A 21136-nucleotide genomic window follows, 5' to 3' on the forward strand; every position below is an offset into this window, starting at 1 on the left:
TGGAATAATACTGTGAAATTGTGAAAATGATGATAATGATGATGATAATTCCCTTTTAGCTTAAGAGCTGTTTTGAAGACTGACTGAAATGTTTGCCTGTTATGGTTGGATGTAGACTTGCCCGGTGAATTAGTTAATAGACCAATAAGAAAGAGTTCCACACCTTTCTGCCAATAACAGCTAGTTTTCAGTTTTCCCCTCCCCATTTGAACCACTCCCAGACAGTCCTAGAAAAAAATCTTGCTTGAGCAATTGCTCTTTGCTAAGAAGCTATTTTGTTTCTCTTTGACCATTTTAATTTAAAACTATCGCAGTAAGGAACTTAATTGTTAGCCAGAAATGATTTGATAGCAAGTTAAAAATTGTCGTATTGGACATTTTTTAATGTGGGATTTGGTTTACATAGAAACCAGCTAGACCACACCTTGGCAGACCTCACCTATTCTGCTTCTCGAGTCCCAGGTGCTGTGAATTGAACCATTGTCAGAACAGGACAGCAACAGCATTGGTGTGTTTGTTTTCCCTTCCTCTTTGCCAGGAAGGAATGTGTGTGTGTGCACCAGGACAAAGGAGCGATCGGTTACGATCGGAGCCAAAGCGGTGATTGTGGTCTGGTGAGGCCATGTGAAGTTTGGTAATACATTTCAGTCAGGTGACTGATGAGGGGTTAAGTCTGATGGAGGTCTGTGACCCTTCTCCAGTCACACCAAAGCAACCGTCTTCTCCCCATGTCTAGGTCCAACATTAAACCCTAACTTCAAAGCTGGAATCCTTAGCGTGGAAACCACCACGCTACTTCAAACAACACTATTTCCCCCCTCGAACATCATTGAACATCACTGAACATCATTGAACATCACTGAACATCACTGAACATCATTGCACACATGATAGAACAGCAGACTATGTACCCCGATTTTCTTTTCTACCATGAAGCTCATCACCTCGGTTTAAAAAACAAAACAATAACAACTGCACCTGGGTCAACCAGGGGCGCTGTTTCACCTAATGCAGATCTCAGCTTTAACATGCCTGACCATCCCTATGTATAAAGTCAGAGAGGCAGTCTGCTGGTAAATGTTTTGGTCACTAGCGGACCTTAGTTCTGGGCTGTGACCTGAGGTCACTCTGTGATTGGTCAGTCATGTCCAGTAACCCATACAGACAGACATACAGCCGTCCTCCGTCGGACTCCTCTCTCTTCTCCTAAAATGGGTAAAAGAGGACTGGACTGAAGGGATGGTCAGGCCGCTGGACGCCTGTCGGTGTTGTGGTCTGGCTGTAATCCCTCCTTTTCATCTGGTTGTGGACAGATTGATGTAGAGAGAGATGAGAAAGGAGGCAATGTGTGAGAGAAAGGGCCATGTAAGGCTACAAAACACAAGTTAGAAGACCGTGCTTTTCAGACGTGTTTCAGTCAACTCCACAGCTTCTGTTTGGACCTTCATTTTGACAGACGCCGGTCTGTGCCCTGGGACAAACAACTGAACACACTGACTCTACATAGCGGGGTCCCTCTCTTTATGGGTCCCCTGGCCCCCCTCAACCACCACCCCGTGCTGCCCCCGTTCTGCCCTCTACAGCCCTAGCAACACAACCCAGCATGGTGTCAGGGATCAGGGGTAGATTTATCAACGTGCATCTTTGTGGTATTAATACCATGTTGTGATGGCCTGTTGACAGAGAAGAATACAGAGCGAGTATGCCTGTTACCATGACCTCATCAGTGTGTGAGAACAACACAGGAGCAGGGCTGACTGATAGTCTGTCATGTTGGTCCCGGGTCCCTGTCGTCTCCTTTTGTGTCTGAACCTTGAAGTTGTGTTTTCCTTGGACAATGGCAAAATGTCAAGTTGTTTAGTATTTTGAGCCTTTACAGCCCGTCTCGGCGGCATGTGCAAGTCGTTCAAGTAGTTGAATATTGGAATGTATTTGAAAATACTCAAATGCACTCAAACTCCCATGCATTTAACCCAAGTATTTGAAAATAGTATTTGAAAATACTTTCAAGTACAATTTGGTCGAATATTTGGTTTTTACAAATAACCATTCAAATACAAATAAAACAAGATTTAAATAAGAAATACTCAAATATACATATTTATACCCAGGTCTGGGATATGTGTGTGTGTGTGTGTGGCCTACCCTTGCCAGGGACTCTGTCATAGAAACAAGCTGCATTCCTGAGCCAAAAGGAGTTTGTTTTTGCAGCCCCAGGGACTGGCTTTGAGGGTTGCAGACAGACAGAGAAGGGGAGGGGGGTGCAGACATCGACACCTACCACAGTGTCTCAGGATGTCTGGCATGTGTTTGTTTCTTAACTCATACCACCATGTGATCCCCATTGCATCATTCGCCCAGTAGATATGGAGGTTTGTGTGACGCCCGACTGCCTGCCACACTTTTTATTGACGAGCTCATGCTCTTTGGCACCAGACTGCCATAGCCCACGCTGCTGCGAGGTTCTCCGCTAGCAGCCAGCTTGCTACTACTACTATTGCTACTAACAAAACTGACAGAACAGCTGCCCTGCACAGCCCAGCACAGCCCAGAGAGAGAAACTCCAGCACTGTGCCTACAAGAGACTACAACTCTGTACTTATCAGGGAAGGAGACTAGAGAGGGAGAGACCAGACATCAGGAGCAGTGAGAACCAGAGAGCGAGGGCCCCTGGTGTGATCCAGCCCAGGGTTGGTGCTGTGCTGTTTGGTGCTCTACTCCCTAAGACTGCTGCCTCTGGCTCTTCTGTGAGGGGGAGAGACTGCTGCTTCTTGGTGTAGGGCTGTAGAGACAGAGGAGGAGAAGGCCTCCCAGGCATCCACAGACATGCCTGCTCCCAGAGTGAGCCGCTTCCAGCCGCAGCAGAAGATCAGTCGCGCTCAGATCATCCTCAGCAGTGAGTAGAGCTGCACTGGTAGGGTGGTGGGTGAAGGGGTTGCAGATTTGGTTGCGTATTGGTGCCATGAGGTGGGGTAGGGTGTTGTTGTATAGTGGGACAGCTGATGGGCGTAATGGGTAGGCCAGTGATGGAGGGTAAGGCTACCAAACCGCCGACAGCATGCTCTGGATCATTGCAGTAGTTAAAGAGTGCCTCCCTTATCAAGTAGTGCGAACACAAGTCTTTATGTAAATTGTATAACATTCATTTGTTATGCTCTATCTGAGGTGTCAGTGAAAACAAGGTTTTAGTTGCCTGTAGTGTAATTTACTCTAAATGCACTGATGGACACAGTTTTGCCAGAAGGAACATGAGTCCTCTTATGGTTGGTCACAGATCAGTTGCTCTTTCTCCTGATTGGCTAAGCTGTGTTCCATACATTGGTGCCCTGTAGCAACCAACAGTAAGCTTCTGGCAGAAGGAGAAAAGGCAAGGAGAGAGAGGGCAGCCTTGACCTCTGCTTCTGTGCATGGCTGATCTTTGAAATAAATAAAAAATCACATCAAATTTGTCACGGAGTTTCCAAGCTGCAAAGTCAGCGACGCACAGGCTCTGTCGAGTCCACACAACCAGAACAACCCTCCAGTACTGACAGAACAGATACAGATAGCCATCGTCCTGAATGCTAGAGTGAAATTCACACACCGTTTCAAAGACTGAATCAGCAGACTGACAAACGGTGCCTGGCTGCTCCATCTCATACTCATCTCTTCAGCACCGGTGTTCAGTTAGCTCCGTTCAGCTAACTTGGAGTGTTCAGTGCAAGCTGAGTGTTTTTGGTACACGGCGTGCCCTGTGGAAAGCTTTGTCTCTAAATGCATGGTTACTAATCAAATTGGGAATGTCCTAACAATGCAAAACAGTTGCATTTGGGGTTATCCCATGGGTGCTGGATCTTTGTGGCTGGGGTCTAGTGCTCTGTAGGGGCTGCTAATTCCGAGGCTGGGGTCTAGTGCTCTGTAGCGGCTGCTAGTTCCGAGGCTGGGGTCTAGTGCGCAGTAGGGGCTGTTAGTTCCGAGGCTGGGGTCTAGTGCTCTGTAGGGGCTGTTAGTTTCGAGGCTGGGGTCTAGTGCTCCGTACAGGCTGTTAGTTTCCAAGGCTGGAGTCAAGTGCTCCGTAGGGGCTGTTAGTTTCTGAGGCTGGGGTCTAGTGCTCCGTAGGGGCTTAGTTCCGAGGCGTTGGCAGAGCTCCATGATGACCTCATCCACAGGTGCCAGCTGGCCTGGCCTGGTCTGGGGCTCTATAGCCCTGGTTGCCTCCCCTAACGTTGTGGCTTAGCCAATGTTTACCATCTCCTATGGAGGGAGGGGATATGCGCTGCGTCTGCTTATGGCCGTAGTGTTTCCAAGCAGAGCGGCTTTTATTAGGTAATGTTACGTCAGACCTGAGCTGAGGCATCCGGCCACCTGAGCTGGCCTGGTGTGGGGTGCTGCATCTGTATCAGTGGCCCTCCCTGGGGTAATGCTGATATCCCTGTGAAGGACAGGGGGAAGGGGGAGTAGAGGGGAGAGGTCACTGTCCTACCGTCACCTAGACTCCCTGTCTCCCCCTCTGCCCCAGAATAAGACCCCACCTTGGAAAGGTGCAAGGGTTTGTGGGTAGTGTATATGGCCTGTCCCGTCATTACATTTGTCTACATGTCTGTACTGTGTGTCTGTCTTCCTATGGGAGACAGGAATGCTTGTACTGCAGTCATTAATATTCTATCACAGGCCGCCTGCCATCGCAGACAGCTAGACTCCTCTAAAGCTGTTTCTGTAACCGTAAAGGAAGATGTTCTGACATGCAGCACCTAGCATCATCCATCACAACTGCTTAACCTGATTGGCAGCCCAAACTACAGTGAAACTCTTATAGCCTAGGGATAGCGAACCTGGGGAGTCAGGAGGGCCAATCATCTGTACCCTGACGACTCTTCGTTTTTCTCCCAGCGCCCTCACACCATACATCTGTCAGCCTGTTAACAGTAGCAGCACTCCATTTCACAAATGGGGAAGCCATTGTTTAGACACTGCATGTTTGTGAGTGTTAAGCTGCGAGACTCTCCTGACTCGTCTGGGGGGATTCATGTGCGGGTTGCACGCAGTGTTACAGCAGTAGTGTTGGGGTTGAAGTAATGAGACAGGCAGCCAGAAGGTGTTAATGTCACTCTGGGAAAGTGATGGAACACTTGGGGATGCATTAGGTTTCTGTTGTTGACACATATAAGTGGCTTACGGTATGGTGAGACGGAGAGAATCAGCTGATGTTTTGGTGGCGATTAAGACTTGTTTTGGTCCTCTTGCTGTTACTTAGATTATTGATTGGTGGAATTAGATTAGTTGGAAATGAGCAGGAGCTTCTCAGCACATGATACTATAATGACTTACTACTGGTCACTAGAGAAAATAACTAATGGTTCAACATGTATTTGCCACTCTGATACCGAAGCGCACTGAACAGTAAACACTATTAACAGCCCACATTTCTAGCAGTATATTTGACCAGAAAATGCATGTGGAGTGGAATGGTAATTGTTTGTTTTGCCAAGTCATGTGTAATTTCACTCTGAGTGCCTCCTGCCTTGGGCCTGTCAGCAGAATGTAGAGGTCTGTGGGTAATTAGACTGGGCCTGTGGTCTCTCAGGTCAGTTGGGAGCCGGCCTCCCGTCTCTCAACATGATTGATCAATAACCATTACCCGAGATGGCCTCCCAAAAAGTAATTTTGGCTCACCTAAAGTACATCAGTCATAATAATCTCCAACTTTTTCCTGGTCCTCTTCTTCAGCAGTATGTATGGGCTCTACCTGGTCCTCTTCATCAGCACTATGTATAGGGCTCTACCTGGTCCTCTTCATCAGCAGTATGTATAGGGCTCTACCTGGTCCTCTTATTCAGCAGTATGTATGACTCTACCTGGTCCTCTTCATCAGCACTATGTATAGGGCTCTACCTGGTCCTCTTCATCAGCAGTATGTATAGGGCTCTACCTGGTCCTCTTATTCAGCAGTATGTATGGGCTCTACCTGGTCCTCTTCATCAGCACTATGTATAGGGCTCTACCTGGTCCTCTTCATCAGCACTATGTATAGGGCTCTACCTGTCCTCTTCATCAGCAGTATGACTGGATCACGTCTTCCTGACCCAGGAACAGTGAAGTAGGAATAGAGAGACACTACAGGGGCTGGAAGGGGCTGGAACACAACATGGCTGTTTCACAGAAAGAGGAAAACCTCAGAGACCACCCTCATCTCTTCCTCTCTTCCTTTCATCTCCTTTGTAGACCTGTGTGATGTAACAGGGAGGAAACCAACACATGTCGTTAATTAGAAAATAACACATTAGAAGAGAGCCCATCAGGCTGTTTGCACAATACCTTCACGGTCCGGTGGGGAAACGCACCAAGGCAGTGTGATCAAAGGAAAGCTCTGGTTTCTTGTTTGTAGCTGTTTCTCTAGTATACATCTCTCTTCTTACTCTGTGTGCCACTTTCTGTGTCTCTGTTTCCATTTCTTTATGTCTTCCCTCTGGGTTTTTGACTTGGTTTGTTTCTAGAATTGATACACACACAGTGTGATGAGGTGAAGGGCGATGTGGGGATGGGGGGCAGTTCTCTGCTCTTCACCCATGAATAATTGATCAGGACCAGGAAGTGTGCCGTGCGGACCAACTGGAGCGTGGGACCACATCCTGTAAATACCTCCCTCCCTCCTCTCTCTCTCTCTCTCTCTCTCTCTCTCTCTCTCTCTCTACACCCTTCCTCCTCTCCTCCCTGCCTGTCTGCTGTGTGTCTTATTGACCTGAGCATCCGCGTAGCCCTGGCTCCAGGCGTGGCGTACTGTTAGTAGCAGCTCGGGACGCTGTGTGTGTCCAGAAACATGGTGCTCTATCTGAGCTCCCAGGACTCTGCAGATGGGGTGGCTGCCAGCGGAGCCATGATGCCTGGGACTGAGTTTGGGACTGGATCTGGGGTTTTAGTTGGTACTGTGTCTATGGTTAAGACTAGGTCCAGGGCTGTGGTCGGAGCACGTAAAGACTGCCTGAATGATGGACTGTGGCAGTATATCTGCTGTCAGAAGAGGCCTGCAGTCTCCCTGCCATCATGTAGGTGTGATGATGCTCTCTCTGCTCCCTGGCTCAATGGGACTTCTACTGTTACACTGGATTTTTGTGTTTGTGTGCATTTGTTTTGTGAGGTATAGCGATCTTACCATTTTGTTTCTCAGTCCAGTGACACATTCTCGGGCATTAATCAGAGAATCATGTATGGTCTGTATTTCAGTAACGGGGAAGTCTTGATTAAACCTGGTTTATTTAACTGTGGATGCACTGTTGTCGGTCTTTAGCCATAGAAAATGTTGTTAGGATGGATTGTAAAGCCATGCAGCAGAAGTATTTCAGTCCCAGTATGGGATCTAATGATGTGAGAGGATTGAAAAGAGGCGGAAAACTCGGTGCCTATCTTTACAGAGACTAAGTGCTGTTGGGTGCCGGCCAGCCGGGAGTGCTGGTCTTACCTGGCTCTGGATACCCTGAATACGGCTACAGAAGCGTTTGGGGTGGGGGGGGGTTACATAAAGGGGTAGGAAGGTGGTGAAGCCTGTTGGTTCCATTTTGTGGAGTGAGTTGTTGACTGTAGAGTACACACACACACACACACACACACACACACACACAGAGACACACACCGTGGCTGTGTTGATGGAGGGTGCGGTCATCCTGGACGCATGGGCTGTGTCAACATATAAACAGAAGCAGGGCTGACTGTAATTCAGTAATGCTGTGGACAGAGGATGGAGCAAACCTCACCCACACCACCCTGCCTGATGCTATCTGCTCCAGATGGCTAGCTACTAACTTAATACTGCTTGATTTAGTGGTTGGAAAAGGAAACTGCTTTGTTATTAGGTTTGGGTGATTCGTTCCACAACATAAATCGAGACATTGTAGATGAGAGCTGGAGTTTCTTTACTGTTCAGTGCTGGTGTACAGGAAGAAAACACATTTCCCCATGTAGCTACTTATTGTTTCTCATTACATAACGTGATTATCTGAATGCATTGCTCCTAGTCCCATGTCCAAAATTAATTTAGCTCAATTTCTAACTCTCTGCGAGGGGAGTGGCCCTTTCACAACACTGTTACTGTCCAGACAGACACCCCATCTCAGGCCTGCTGCCGGTCATACTCTGGGGGACTGGTGTTGTTTACACTGGGATCTATGAGATACTACTTTATCATCGGCCAGGAGACCATTTCCGCTGTTTGGTGAGAGTGACCACAGCGCTGAGACTGTCCGTCACACATTTAATTTCCCCTCTCGTTATAACAGGCCTGGGATCCGTTTCTGACTATTTCCCTGCTCACACAAAGCACCACTGGCAGTCATTGTGATGCAGCCATCATTACCCAGACAACAGCCCTGTTATGGAGTGAGTGGTATCTCTCGCTGTCTTCCATCTGTCTTCCTCTCAAACCCATTGCCACTGTTTCCTGCTGTTTAGTGTAGGCGAAGAAAACAGACAGAAAATGTCAGCTCAGCTCAGCTCCATCACATAATTGTCTATACTCTGTACCTCCATACCTGGTAAACAGGGCCCCTCTGAGCTTCAAGGGCCCCCCCATCACCTGTTGAATGCTGCATTGATCCAGAGGCCCATGCCAAAGAGGCCAGGCCGGGTCTATGTGAGCCTTTTAAAGGATACGTTTTCTTTTTGTATGACCAAATCTCTATTTTTGATGTAAATAGCATGTTGTTGAAGGGTCCAGACACCTTTTTTGTGATTTCACTTGTTTTTAATCAACTTACCAAAAAACCACACCAATAAAGGCTCCAAAATACGGTGTAGTGATGCAGGTCTTTAGACGTTGTACACATGAAATTGTCATTTCGAACTTTATCCACAACACTATATTCCATTTTGTAGCAGTTCATAGGTGGCACATGCTTGTTCAGCAGATCGGCTTGTGGCTGAGGAGTGTACCTGGTGGTTGTGATGGACTGTCACTAGCAGGTCTGGTGTATGGACAGAAGGTAATATAGGAGTCACTGCTGCCAAACCGTTCCAGATCAAATCCGTATTCTTCTCTCAGATCTGGAGCCCTCCCTCTACTCCTCGTTGTCCTGCTCTCTGTCTGTCTGGAATAGCATATCAATGTATCACTGCTCGACACAGACACTAGTCAGCCAGAATACTGACAGCCTCTGACGATTCTTCTCTTTTGGGCAGATCCAAGCCCTCCAACTTCCGTCGATACACTCTTAGCCTGGCCACCCCCGTGGAGGCTTTTCACCTATCGAACGTAGGCTTCACTGAATCACTTAAAACCACTTTAGCATGTATACCTTTTGTCAACAGCAATATATATTTGGTCCCTGACATGTGGAGCTCTCTCACTGATTGATTGTGTGTGTTTGTGTTTTCTTTCGATGACCTTGTCTCTACAATCCCCAGATAATCAATGGTTTTGTCACTCCATGACCCTTTGGCAGCGGTCCAGTGCCGTCAGTGGATATGATTGCTGATTGGTTGGAGTCCCTTTGAGAGACGGCTGATGGACAGCTCTGGGAGTGGATCAGACATTAGGTCACAACCCAGCCGACCCGACAGTGAATTATGCTTGAAAGGATCGGTTTGGCCTGAAAAGGAGAAGGAAAGAGAGTTTAGGAGGAGGTAGTTGAAGTGCGGTTTGGGTTTGATCTATCCTGATTTTGAAAGAAATGCTGAGAAACGACTTGGTGGAATAGAAATCAGACTACATTGTCGTCAATGTTTAGGAGTTGAGATTTAAGTTAAAAGCGACGAGTCCAGAGGCCATTTTCTCAGAGCAGATGTGTGACCATCTCTGTGTTCTGTCTACAGGCCCCACGTTGCCAAGACAGAGCCCCCAGAGCCCCCAGGTTCAGAATGGACCTTCGCCAGAGGACCTGGAGATGCAGAGAAGGTAAGATCTAGGCCTACAACGCCAATGAACACAAGAACACTAAACACAACACTATTCCTCAGCCCAGTGACGTTACACACACTTCTGAGTAGAATTCCCTGTTTGAGTTCAGTGTTTCAATCAAATATGAGCCAATTGGACAGTTGCCCTGCTCGACAGCGCCTGCTTGCCTAAATATATTGATCCAAGTACTTTAGAGTGGATATGGACGGTCTATTGATCCCAAAGCATGTCATCTCTCCAGCCTCACCACTCCCTCAGTCCCCTCCCATATTAACCAGGCAGGCGGTGGAGACTTTGGTTGCCTGCAGGCGCTGGAGAGTCTGGTTGCCTACAGGCGCTGGAGAGTCTGGTTGCCTGCAGGCGCTGGAGAGTCTGGTTGCCTGCAGGCGGTGGAGAGTCTGGTTGCCTGCAGGCGCTGGAGAGTCTGGTTGCCTGCAGGCGCTGGAGAGTCTGGTTGCCTGCAGGCGCTGGAGTGTCTGGTTGCCTACAGGCGGTGGAGAGTCTGGTTGCCTGCAGGCGGTGGAGAGTCTGGTTGCCTGCAGGCGGTGGAGAGTCTGGTTGCCTGCAGGCGGTGGAGAGTCTGGTTGCCTGCAGGCGCTGGAGAGTCTGGTTGCCTACAGGCGGTGGAGAGTCTGGTTGCCTGCAGGCGGTGGAGAGTCTGGTTGCCTGCAGGCGGTGGAGAGTCTGGTTGCCTGCAGGCGGTGGAGAGTCTGGTTGCCTGCAGGCGCTGGAGAGTCTGGTTGCCTACAGGCGGTGGAGAGTCTGGTTGCCTGCAGGCGGTGGAGAGTCTGGTTGCCTGCAGGCGGTGGAGAGTCTGGTTGCCTGCAGGCGGTGGAGAGTCTGGTTGCCTGCAGGCGGTGGAGACTTTGGTTGCCTGCAGGCGCTGGAGAGTCTGGTTGCCTACAGGCTGTGGAGAGTCTGGTTGCCTGCAGGCGGTGGAGAGTCTGGTTGCCTGCAGGCGGTGGAGAGTCTGGTTGCCTGCAGGCGGTGGAGAGTCTGGTTGCCTGCAGGCGGTGGAGAGTCTGGTTGCCTACAGGCGGTGGAGAGTCTGGTTGCCTACAGGCGGTGGAGAGTCTGGTTGCCTGCAGGCGGTGGAGAGTCTGGTTGCCTGCAGGCGGTGGAGAGTCTGGTTGCCTACAGGCGGTGGAGAGTCTGGTTGCCTGCAGGCGGTGGAGAGTCTGGTTGCCTGCAGGCGCTGGAGAGTCTGGTTGCCTACAGGCGGTGGAGAGTCTGGTTGCCTGCAGGCGGTGGAGAGTCTGGTTGCCTGCAGGCGCTGGAGAGTCTGGTTGCCTGCAGGCGCTGGAGAGTCTGGTTGCCTGCAGGCGGTGGAGAGTCTGGTTGCCTGCAGGCGCTGGAGAGTCTGGTTGCCTGCAGGCGGTGGAGAGTCTGGTTGCCTGCAGGCGCTGGAGAGTCTGGTTGCCTGCAGTGTTCTCTAACATTTGTATTAAATGTTTTACCTTTTATTTAACTAGTCAAGTCAGTTAAGAACAAATTCATATTTACATTGACGGCCTAACCCGAATGACGGCCAAACCCGGAAGACGCTGCGCCAATTGTGCGCCGCCCTACGGGACTACCAATCACGGCCGGTTTTGATACAGACTGGATTCAAACCAGGGTGTCTGTAGTGACACCTATAGCACTGAAATTCAGTGTCTTAGACTGCTGCGCCACTCGGAGCCCAACATTCTTGTACCGGGAGAGGCTGATGGTTGCCAGTTTGTGTTCAGGCACAGCGGCAGACACCCCTGGAGTAGAGCAAAGCAGGGCTGGGTGGGAGGATGATGGGGGGGCTGTGACTAGCAGGCTGTAGCAAACAGGCACCACATCAGCATGTCCGGTGGAATCACAAAACACTTATCCCCTGCTGAGTACAATGGTAAACTTACAGCACAAGGTTAGGAGCTGGCTTAATTCTCACACACACACACACACACACACACACACAGACAGACACACACACACACAGACACACACACACACAGACACACACACACACACACACACACACACACACACAGACACACACACAGACACACACACACACACACACACACACACACACAGACAGACACACACACACAGACACACACACACACACAGACACACACACACACACAGACACACACACACACACAAAGAGAGAGAGCGAGGATCTGAAATGGACTGATACTCAGAGGCCTTCTTAATGAAAAGCTATTCTACAGCGAGCTCCTATCACTCTCAGGAGACCTCGGCTAAGGCTTTCTCTCCACTTCTAAAAACCCACTGCTCTAAATCCTCTGAGCCTCCCTCCTGCTACACGCATGCACACTCAATAATGCGTGGCATGAGATCTCTTCCGTATTCATATTCAGCTTTCACAGAAGGTTAAGTGTGTTGTGTTTTCTCGTGGTTAATGCAGTCCGTTCTGCTTTGCGGGTCTTAGAGGGGATATTGTACCTGTAATTGTTTTTCCTTCTCCTTAAACTGCCAGACTCCTATTCCCCCGTAGGTAATAGTAATGAGTGTATGCTGCTAACTCTGTATTTCTCTGTGTGGAGAAGAGACCCCCTATTCGTCAGTGGGGGCAGTGCAGTGTAGCATTGTAGCAGCAGTATTAATCTGAGCCAGCTGCTCTCTCACCTGATCACAGAAACCTGTAACATGTTATTTAATTAGATACAACCTAATTTCACAGGCCCACACAGGGACTGCCTCCTGTCCTGTCCCTGTGTACACAAAGACGTGGCATCGTGACAATATAACCACCCGGATTGAAGGTGACTGAAGTCAACTCCCTTTCCTCCCATTACCATATCCTGCGTCACAGCAGTTCAGTAGTGAGTGTTGGGAGGTTGGATTGGCCCTGGCCTTCTCTCCTTGTTCTCCAGCCGGTTACAGAGAAATATGCTGTGGATTTAGATATTCTGTCTGACTGACAGGTAGTATAGGGGGAGAGTGTGTGTGATGGTTGTAGTGTCAGCGGCTGGTGGTGGTCAAGGTGCTGTACTGTGTTATGAATGATGAACAGAGTTCTGAATCCTGGTATGGCAGCAGGCAGCAGTATATATCGTCTGCATCTCAGACTGTAAAGGAACTGCAGTGATTTGAAGTTAAGACGGAGAGACAAGGTTCTCATTATGGGAACTGGTTCTGTGTGAGTCAGGGACGTTTCAATCCCAGACACCCTGCCCATGGGATTTTTCATTTAACAGCTTTACAGTCGAAAGATAAATCATACATGACATTTTTTTGTTAATAGGCCTAGATTTGGTTTCTTTAGTAGCCACTAGTTGTTATGGACAATTAACCGTGAGGATTGTTCAGTGAGTAAGAAAGAATTTGAAGATTCTGTGTGTTTGTGTACGTCTGTTTGCGTGCGTGTGTCAGTCCGGTCGTTGTGTATCTGGCCTTTTTGGTCTCTTTGTGGTCCCTTCCTGTCCCCTAATGAAACCTGCCACCATCATCCAATCATTTATAACTCTGCCAACACATACACTTTGAATGAAATGAATCATCTTGTTTCAGCAGACTCACTGAGACACCAAGGCCTGCTGTAAGGCCACTTGATCATTTAGTTGGCCACAGTTTATTGGTAGCGACTGCCTTGGGAATGTGTCGTCGTATCGTATGTTTGTAAAATCTCTCATCATTCATACCCATCCAGGTTCGACTCAGATGCAGTTACATAGAGTATATCGCATCTCTGGTTCATATCCTGTACTTTAGCCGTTTTTAATGGCCTTGTTCTTAGTGTTACACAGGTGTGCGTGGTTGTGCGTGGGTATGCGCGAGTTTGTACTGGAGAACAAATTCATGAAGTGACTTGTTTATGTTGGAGCCTCGTAAAGTCGACCCGGCCCGCTCTCTGCCATCTGAAAGTCGTGAACTTGTTTCCTGACACGGATTTGATATTAACCCTGTCATTAACAAGCTGGATTATTGCTCCATGCTAACATGCGGTGCACACACACAGGGAGGGGGGTTTGAGAGGTGGGTGGCCTGGTCCTAATAGGCTTGCTGAGTGATTACCTTGTCTAAAATACTTACAGTACACATTCAGACATATGCCTCAGGGGGAAAACCTTTTCACTGTATTCTCCCGGTAAAGAATGTCCCTGGACCGTTTCATATGTTCTGAATGTTCCCTGGCTGGTGTATGACATCATACAGAGACAATCCTGACATAGCAATGTGTCGGTCTGGGCCATAGCACCCTACTCTAGTGTTAGAGGAAGCATTCCTTTACTGTGAGTAGTAGGACAACTCCTTGTAAGGATATCTGACCCAATCTTTGTTTCTCTTCCAGAAACACAAAAGGCCTGAATGTGTTCAAAGGAGTTCTTTTAGTGTGTGTAATGGATCTGGCCCTGAGCCTCCCCCTCATTCTGACTCTTCTGTTCTGGTCCGGCCCTCATCTATATTTAGCTGTTGCAGTCAATGTAACTGGCCTGGGTGCTTAATGCCTGATGTCATCCCTGTGACGCAAACTCACTACAATCCTGCCCGACCAACCCTGGGGAGATGGAGTGGAGAGGGTTGATTATAGGCTACACCCGCGCAGGCTCACACACTCATCCGTACTCTCTCAAAAACACGCACATGCAGAAACACCTCCACACCAGGATGCAAGCACGCACTGGTGAACATACACACACACACACACTTTCATTGAGAGGTCAGTTTACTATCAGGAGCCTACCAACCCCGACCCTGAAAGTGCTTTATTTTTACTAACAATTTTGTTGGTCTATAATTCTGCCTTAGATTTAGCCTGAAGGCCAGGCATGCTTAACCAGGAGCTCACACTCTAATCTTTAGTGATAGGTGTATTTTAAAGGTCACTGTTGTTTTCTTTCCTTTTATAAATAACCCCAATGATTAAATGACTGTCTGTTCATAGTAGCTTTCCAATACACCCATCCATCATCGAGCCTTGTCGTGGAATAGTCTAACACCACCAGGGTTAAGAACTGTTCTGTGGTCAGTGCTGGTGACCCTTCAGTAATGCAGAGGTCCAGTTTGTTTTTGGTCCAGAGCTGATCTCTGCTCTGTGTGCCTCTGCTCTGTCTACAGTTAAAACTAGTACTGTCTGCAACACTACACCTGGCTGCTTCCTTTCTGCTTGGAATATCTTAATAAAATACTGATTGCCAAGGGAACATATGTCAAATTAAAAGGAGGAAAGGGGTGAGAGAGGGATAGCGAGCAAAAGGCCCAGCTGTTGACTCGTAGCTCCAGCTGGACAGACTAGTGGCGTGGACTCAGCCAAACAGCTCTCTCACTACTCAGCTATGGCCTCAGGGCAGCACATGGTATCCCAGGGATCAGTGTGTGTGATTGAGTGTACAACACATTAGGAACACTTTCCTAATACTAAGCTACACTCTCTTTTGCCCTCAGAACAGCCTCAATTCGTCGGGGCATGGACTCTACAAGGTGTCGAAAGGGTTCCACAGGGATGCTGGCCCATGTTGACTCCAATGCTTCGCACAGTTGTGTCAAGTTGGCTGGATGTCCTTTGGATGGTGGACCATTCTTGGGAAAACTGTTGAGCTTGAAAAACCCAGCAGCGTTGCAGTTCTTGACTCACTCAAACCGGGGCGCCTGGCACCTACCCTGTTCAAAGGCACTTAAATCTTGTCTTTCCCATTCACCCTCTGAATGGCACACGTGCACAATCCATGTCTCAATTGTCTCAAGGCTTAAAAATCCTTCTTTAACCCGTCTCCTCCCCTTCAGCTACACTGATTGAAGTGGATTTAACAGGTGACATCAATAAGGGATCATAGCTTTTCAGCTGGATTCACCTGGTCAGTCTGTGTCATGGAAAGAGCAGGCGTTCCTAATGTTTTGTACACAGTGTATGTGTGTGAGGGGAAAGAGCAATAATGTTGAAACCCCATTGACATTACGTCCCACAATGACACACAATTCTTGAAAGGCCACATGAAATCAGCCCTGCTTGTTTGTATATCCATCTCTTAAATCCATTCTGTGCTCTGTCGTGCATTGCTACGTCTACTCTGACTATTTCTGTCTTTTTTTTTTCTTCCACCACACACAATAAATAAATATTCAGATTTCTCTCCTTGGTCAGAATGTTGCTGGTTGTGGTTTCCAGAGGATTACAAAGATGTGGATTTTGTTTTTCTACTTACCCCCCAATCCTCAATCCCAGTCCGTCTGAAGACGCCACAGACACCACAGCCATGGGAAGACTGTTAGGCGCCTCTTTAAACGTACCGGGGATTCCCAGTATTAACCTACCGATAGATGGAAAAAGACATGAGCTGGAATAATGGGGCATATAAATAACTGGTGTGAAGCGATAGCAGGTTGGCTGTAGCGCTGCAAGTGCTGAGACCAAAGGCTGATCTCCTTCATACTGATGCAGGGAGATTGAGGAGCTTTTCTTTGCTGCTTGACATTGAGATCACACGGTAATAGTGGTGGAGGGACAGCTTCAAACACCTGCAGCTGTGCCAGCACAAAACATCAGTAACACCTTCCTAATATTGAGTTTGCTCCCTTTTGCCCTCAGCACAGCCTCAATTCGTCAGGGCAGGGACTCTACAAGGTGTCAAACGTTCCACAGGGATGCTGGCCCATGTTGACTCCAATGCTTCCCACAGTTGTTTCAAGTTGGGTGTCCTTTGGGTGGTGGACCATTCTTGATACACACAGAAAACTGTTGAGTGTGAAAAACCCAGTAGCGTTGCAGTTGTTGACACACTCAAACCGGTGTGCCTGGCACCTACTACTATACGCTGTTCAAAGGCACTTACTGTGCATTCGGAAAGTATTCAGACCCCTTGACTTTTTCCATAATTTACAGCCTTATTCTAAAATGTATTAAATTGTTGTTTCCCGGCATCAATCTACACACAATACCCCATAATGACAAAACAAAACCTGTTTGTTTTTTATTTAGACCCTTTACTCAGTACTTTTGGCAGCAACCTACAGCCTTGAGTGTTCTTGGGTATGACGCTACAAGCTTGGCACACCTGTATTTGGGGAGTTTCTCCCATTCTTCTCTGCAGATCCTGTCAAGCTCTGTCAGGTTGGATGGGGAGCGTCACTGCACAGCTATTTCCAGGTCTCTCCAGAGATATTTGATCAGGTTCAAGTCTGGTCTCTGGCTGGGCTACTCAAGGACATTCAGAGACTTGTCCCGAAGCCACTCCTGAGTTGTCTTGGCTGTGTGCTTAGGGTCGTTGTCCTGTTGGAAGGTGAACCTTTGCCACAGTCGGAGGTCCTGAGCACTCTGGAGCAGGTTTTCATCAAGGATCTCTCTGTACTTTGCTCCGTTCATCTTTCCCTCGATCCTGACTAGTCTCCCAATCCCTGCTACTGAAAAACATCCCCACAGCATGATGCTGCCACCACCATGCTTCACCATAGGGATGGTGCCAGGTTTCCTCCAGATGTGATGCTTGGCATTAAGGCCAAATAATTCAAACTTGGTTTCATAAGACCAGAGAATCTTGTTTCTCATGGTCTGAGAGTCCTTTGGGTGCCTTTTGGCAAACTCCAAGTGGGCTGCCTTTTACCGAGAAGTGGCTTCAGTCTGGCCACTCTACCATAAAGGCTTGATTGGTGGAGTGCTGCTGAGATGGTTGTCCTTCTGGAAGGTTCCCACATCTCCACAGAGGAACTCTGGAGCTCTGTCAGAGTGACTATCGGGTTCTTGGTCACCTCCCTGACCAAGGCCCTTCTCCCTCGATTGCTCAGTTTGGCCAGGTGGCCAGCTCTAGGAAGAGTCTTGGTGGTTCCAAACTTCTTCCATTTATGAAGGATGGAAGCCACTGTGTTTTGGGGGACCTTCAATGCTGCAGACATTTGTATGGTACCCTTACCCAGATCTCTGCCTCGACACAATCCTGTCTCGTGGGACCTTATATAGACAGGGGTGTGCCAATCCAAATCATGTCCAAATAATTGAATTTACTACATGTGGACTCCAATCAAGTTGTAGAAACATCTCAATGGAAACAGGATGCACCTGAGCTTAATTTCACGTCTCATAACAAAGGGTCTGAAATCATATTCAAATAAGGTATTTGTCTAAAGCTGTTTTCGCTTTGTCATTATGGGTTATTGTGTGTAGATTGATGAGGGGAATTTTAAAATATAGATATTTTTAGAATAAGGCTGGAACGTAACAAAATGTAAAAGTCAAGGGGTCTGAATACTTTCCGAATGCACTGTAAATATTTTCTCCTGCCCATTCACCCTATGAATGTCACACACACACAATCCATGTCTCAATTGTCTCCAAGCTTAAAACTCCCACTTTAATCTGTCTCCTCCCCTTCATCATCACTGATTTAAAGTGGATATAACAAGTGACATCAATAAGGAATCATAGCTTTCACCTGGATTCACCTGGTCAATCCATGTTTCTAATGTTTTGTACACAGTGTACAGTGGGGCAAAAAACGTATTTAGTCAGCCACCAATTGTGCAAGTTCTCCCACTTAAAAATATGAGAGAGGCCTGCAATTTTCATCATAGGTACACTTCAACTATGACAGACAAAATGAGAAAACAAATCCTGAAAATCACATTGTAGGATTTTTAATGAATTTATTTGCAAATTATGGTGGAAAATAAGTATTTGGTCAATAATAAAAGGTTATCTCAATACTTTGTTATATAAATCAAATCAAATCAAATCAAATTTTATTTTATTTGTCACATACACATGGTTAGCAGATGTTAATGCGAGTGTAGCGAAATGCTTGTGCTTCTAGTTCCAACAATGCAGTAATAACAAGTAATCTAACTAACAATTCCAAAACTACTGTCTTGTACACAGTGTAAGGGGATAAAGAATATGTACATAAGGATATATGAATGAGTGATGGTACAGAGCAGCATAGGCAAGATACAGTAGATGGTATCGAGTACAGTATGTACAAATGAGATGAGTATGTAAACAAAGTGGCATAGTATAAAGTGGCTAGTGGTACATGTATTACATAAGGATACCGTTGATGATATAGAGTACAGTATATACGTATGCATATGAGATGAATAATGTAGGGTAAGTAACATTTATATAAGGTAGCATTGTTTAAAGTGGCTAGTGATATATTTACATCATTTCCCATCAATTCCCATTATTAAAGTTGCTGGAGTTGAGTCAGTGTCAGTGTGTTGGCAGCAGCCACTCAGTGTTAGTGGTGGCTGTTTAACAGTCTGATGGCCTTGAGATAGAAGCTGTTTTTCAGTCTCTCGGTCCCAGCTTTGATGCACCTGTACTGACCTCGCCTTCTGGATGATAGCGGGGTGAACAGGCAGTGGCTCGGGTGGTTGATGTCCTTGATGATCTTTATGGCCTTCCTGTGACATCGGGTGGTGTAGGTGTCCTGGAGGGCAGGTAGTTTGCCCCCGGTGATGCGTTGTGCGGACCTCACTACCCTCTGGAGAGCCTTACGGTTGAGGGCGGTGCAGTTGCCATACCAGGTGGTGATACAGCCCGCCAGGATGCTCTCGATTGTGCATCTGTAGAAGTTTGTGAGTGCTTTTGGTGACAAGCCGAATTTCTTCAGCCTCCTGAGGTTGAAGAGGCGCTGCTGCGCCTTCTTCACGATGCTGTCTGTGTGAGTGGACCAATTCAGTTTGTCTGTGATGTGTATGCCGAGGAACTTAAAACTTGCTACCCTCTCCACTACTGTTCCATCGATGTGGATAGGGGGGTGTTCCCTCTGCTGTTTCCTGAAGTCCACAATCATCTCCTTAGTTTTGTTGACGTTGAGTGTGAGGTTATTTTCCTGACACCACACTCCGAGGGCCCTCACCTCCTCCCTGTAGGCCGTCTCGTCGTTGTTGGTAATCAAGCCTACCACTGTTGTGTCGTCCGCAAACTTGATGATTGAGTTGGAGGCGTGCGTGGCCACGCAGTCGTGGGTGAACAGGGAGTACAGGAGAGGGCTCAGAACGCACCCTTGTGGGGCCCCAGTGTTGAGGATCAGCGGGGAGGAGATGTTGTTGCCTACCCTCACCACCTGGGGGCGGCCCGTCAGGAAGTCCAGTACCCAGTTGCACAGGGCGGGGTCGAGACCCAGGGTCTCGAGCTTGATGACGAGCTTGGAGGGTACTATGGTGTTGAATGCCGAGCTGTAGTCGATGAACAGCATTCTCACATAGGTATTCCTCTTGTCCAGATGGGTTAGGGCAGTGTGCAGTTGGCAATGACAGAGGTCAAACGTTTTCTGTAAGTCTTCACAAGGTTTTCACACACTGTTGCTGGTATTTTGGCCCATTCCTCCATGCAGATTTCTTCTAGAGCAGTGATGTTTTGGGGCTGTTGCTGGGCAACACAGACTTTCAACTCCCTCCAAAGATTTTCTATGGGGTTGAGATCTGGAAACTGGCTAGGCCACTCCAGGACCTTGAAATGCTTCTTACGAAGCCACTCCTTCGTTGCCCGGGCGGTGTGTTTGGGATCATTGTCATGCTGAAAGACCCAGCCACGTTTCATCTTCAATGCTCTTGCTGATGGAAGGAGGTTTTTACTCAAAATCTCACGATATATGGCCCCATTCATACTTTCCTTTACACGGATCAGTCGTCCTGGTCCCTTTGCAGAAACAGCCCCAAGCATGATGTTTCCACCCCCATGCTTAACAGTAGGTATGGTGTTCTTTGGATGCAACTCAGCATTCTTTGTCCTCCAAACACGACGAGTTGAGTTTTTACCAAGAAGTTATATTTTGGTTTCATCTGACCATATGACATTCTCCCAATCTTCTTCTGGATCATCCAAATGCTCTCTAGCAAACTTCAGATGGGCCTGGACATGTACTGGCTTAAGCAGGGGGACACGTTTGGCACTGCAGGATTTGAGTCCCTGGCGGCGTAGTGTGTTACTGATGGTAGGCTTTGTTACTTTGGTCCCAGCTCTCTGCAGGTCATTCACTAGGTCCCCCCGTGTGGTTCTGGGATTGTTGCTCACCGTTCCCTAGATCGAGGGAGATTATCATTGGTCTTGTATGTCTTCCATTTCCTAATAATTGCTCCCACAGTTGATTTCTTCAAACCAAGCTGCTTACCTATTGCAGATCCAGTCTTCCCAGCCTGGTGCAGGTCTACAATTGTGTTTCTGGTGTCCTTTGACAGCTCTTTGGTCTTGGCCATAGTGGAGTTTGGCGTGTGCCTGTTTGAGGTTGTGGACAGGTGTCTTTTATACTGATAACAAGTTCAAACAGGTGCCATTAATACAGGTAACGAGTGGAGGACAGAGGAGCCTCTTAAAGAAGAAGTTACAGGTCTGTGAGA

The 21136-nt window shown here is 47.8% G+C and overlaps 1 protein-coding gene across 14 annotated transcripts in view; it reads left to right on the forward strand.

Moving 5' to 3' along the window:
• Positions 1 to 21136, forward strand: part of enah (ENAH actin regulator) — a 155668-nt gene that overhangs the window by 100541 nt on the left and 33991 nt on the right. For 11 of the 14 annotated variants that reach the window (XM_090232889.1, XM_090232892.1, XM_090232891.1 and 8 more), the window contains exon 4: positions 9781 to 9862. In XM_090232889.1, the coding sequence (XP_090089015.1) occupies positions 9781 to 9862 (82 nt within the window). Of the gene's footprint in view, positions 1 to 2391; positions 2897 to 9780; positions 9863 to 21136 lie in introns of those variants that run through there. The other 3 variants (XM_090232895.1, XM_090232896.1, XM_036975863.2) reach the window with 2 other exon arrangements.

This window comes from Oncorhynchus mykiss, chromosome 4 (genome assembly GCF_057628025.1).
Source record: "Oncorhynchus mykiss isolate SJ-2025 chromosome 4, ASM5762802v1, whole genome shotgun sequence".
Lineage (NCBI taxonomy): Eukaryota > Metazoa > Chordata > Actinopteri > Salmoniformes > Salmonidae > Oncorhynchus > Oncorhynchus mykiss.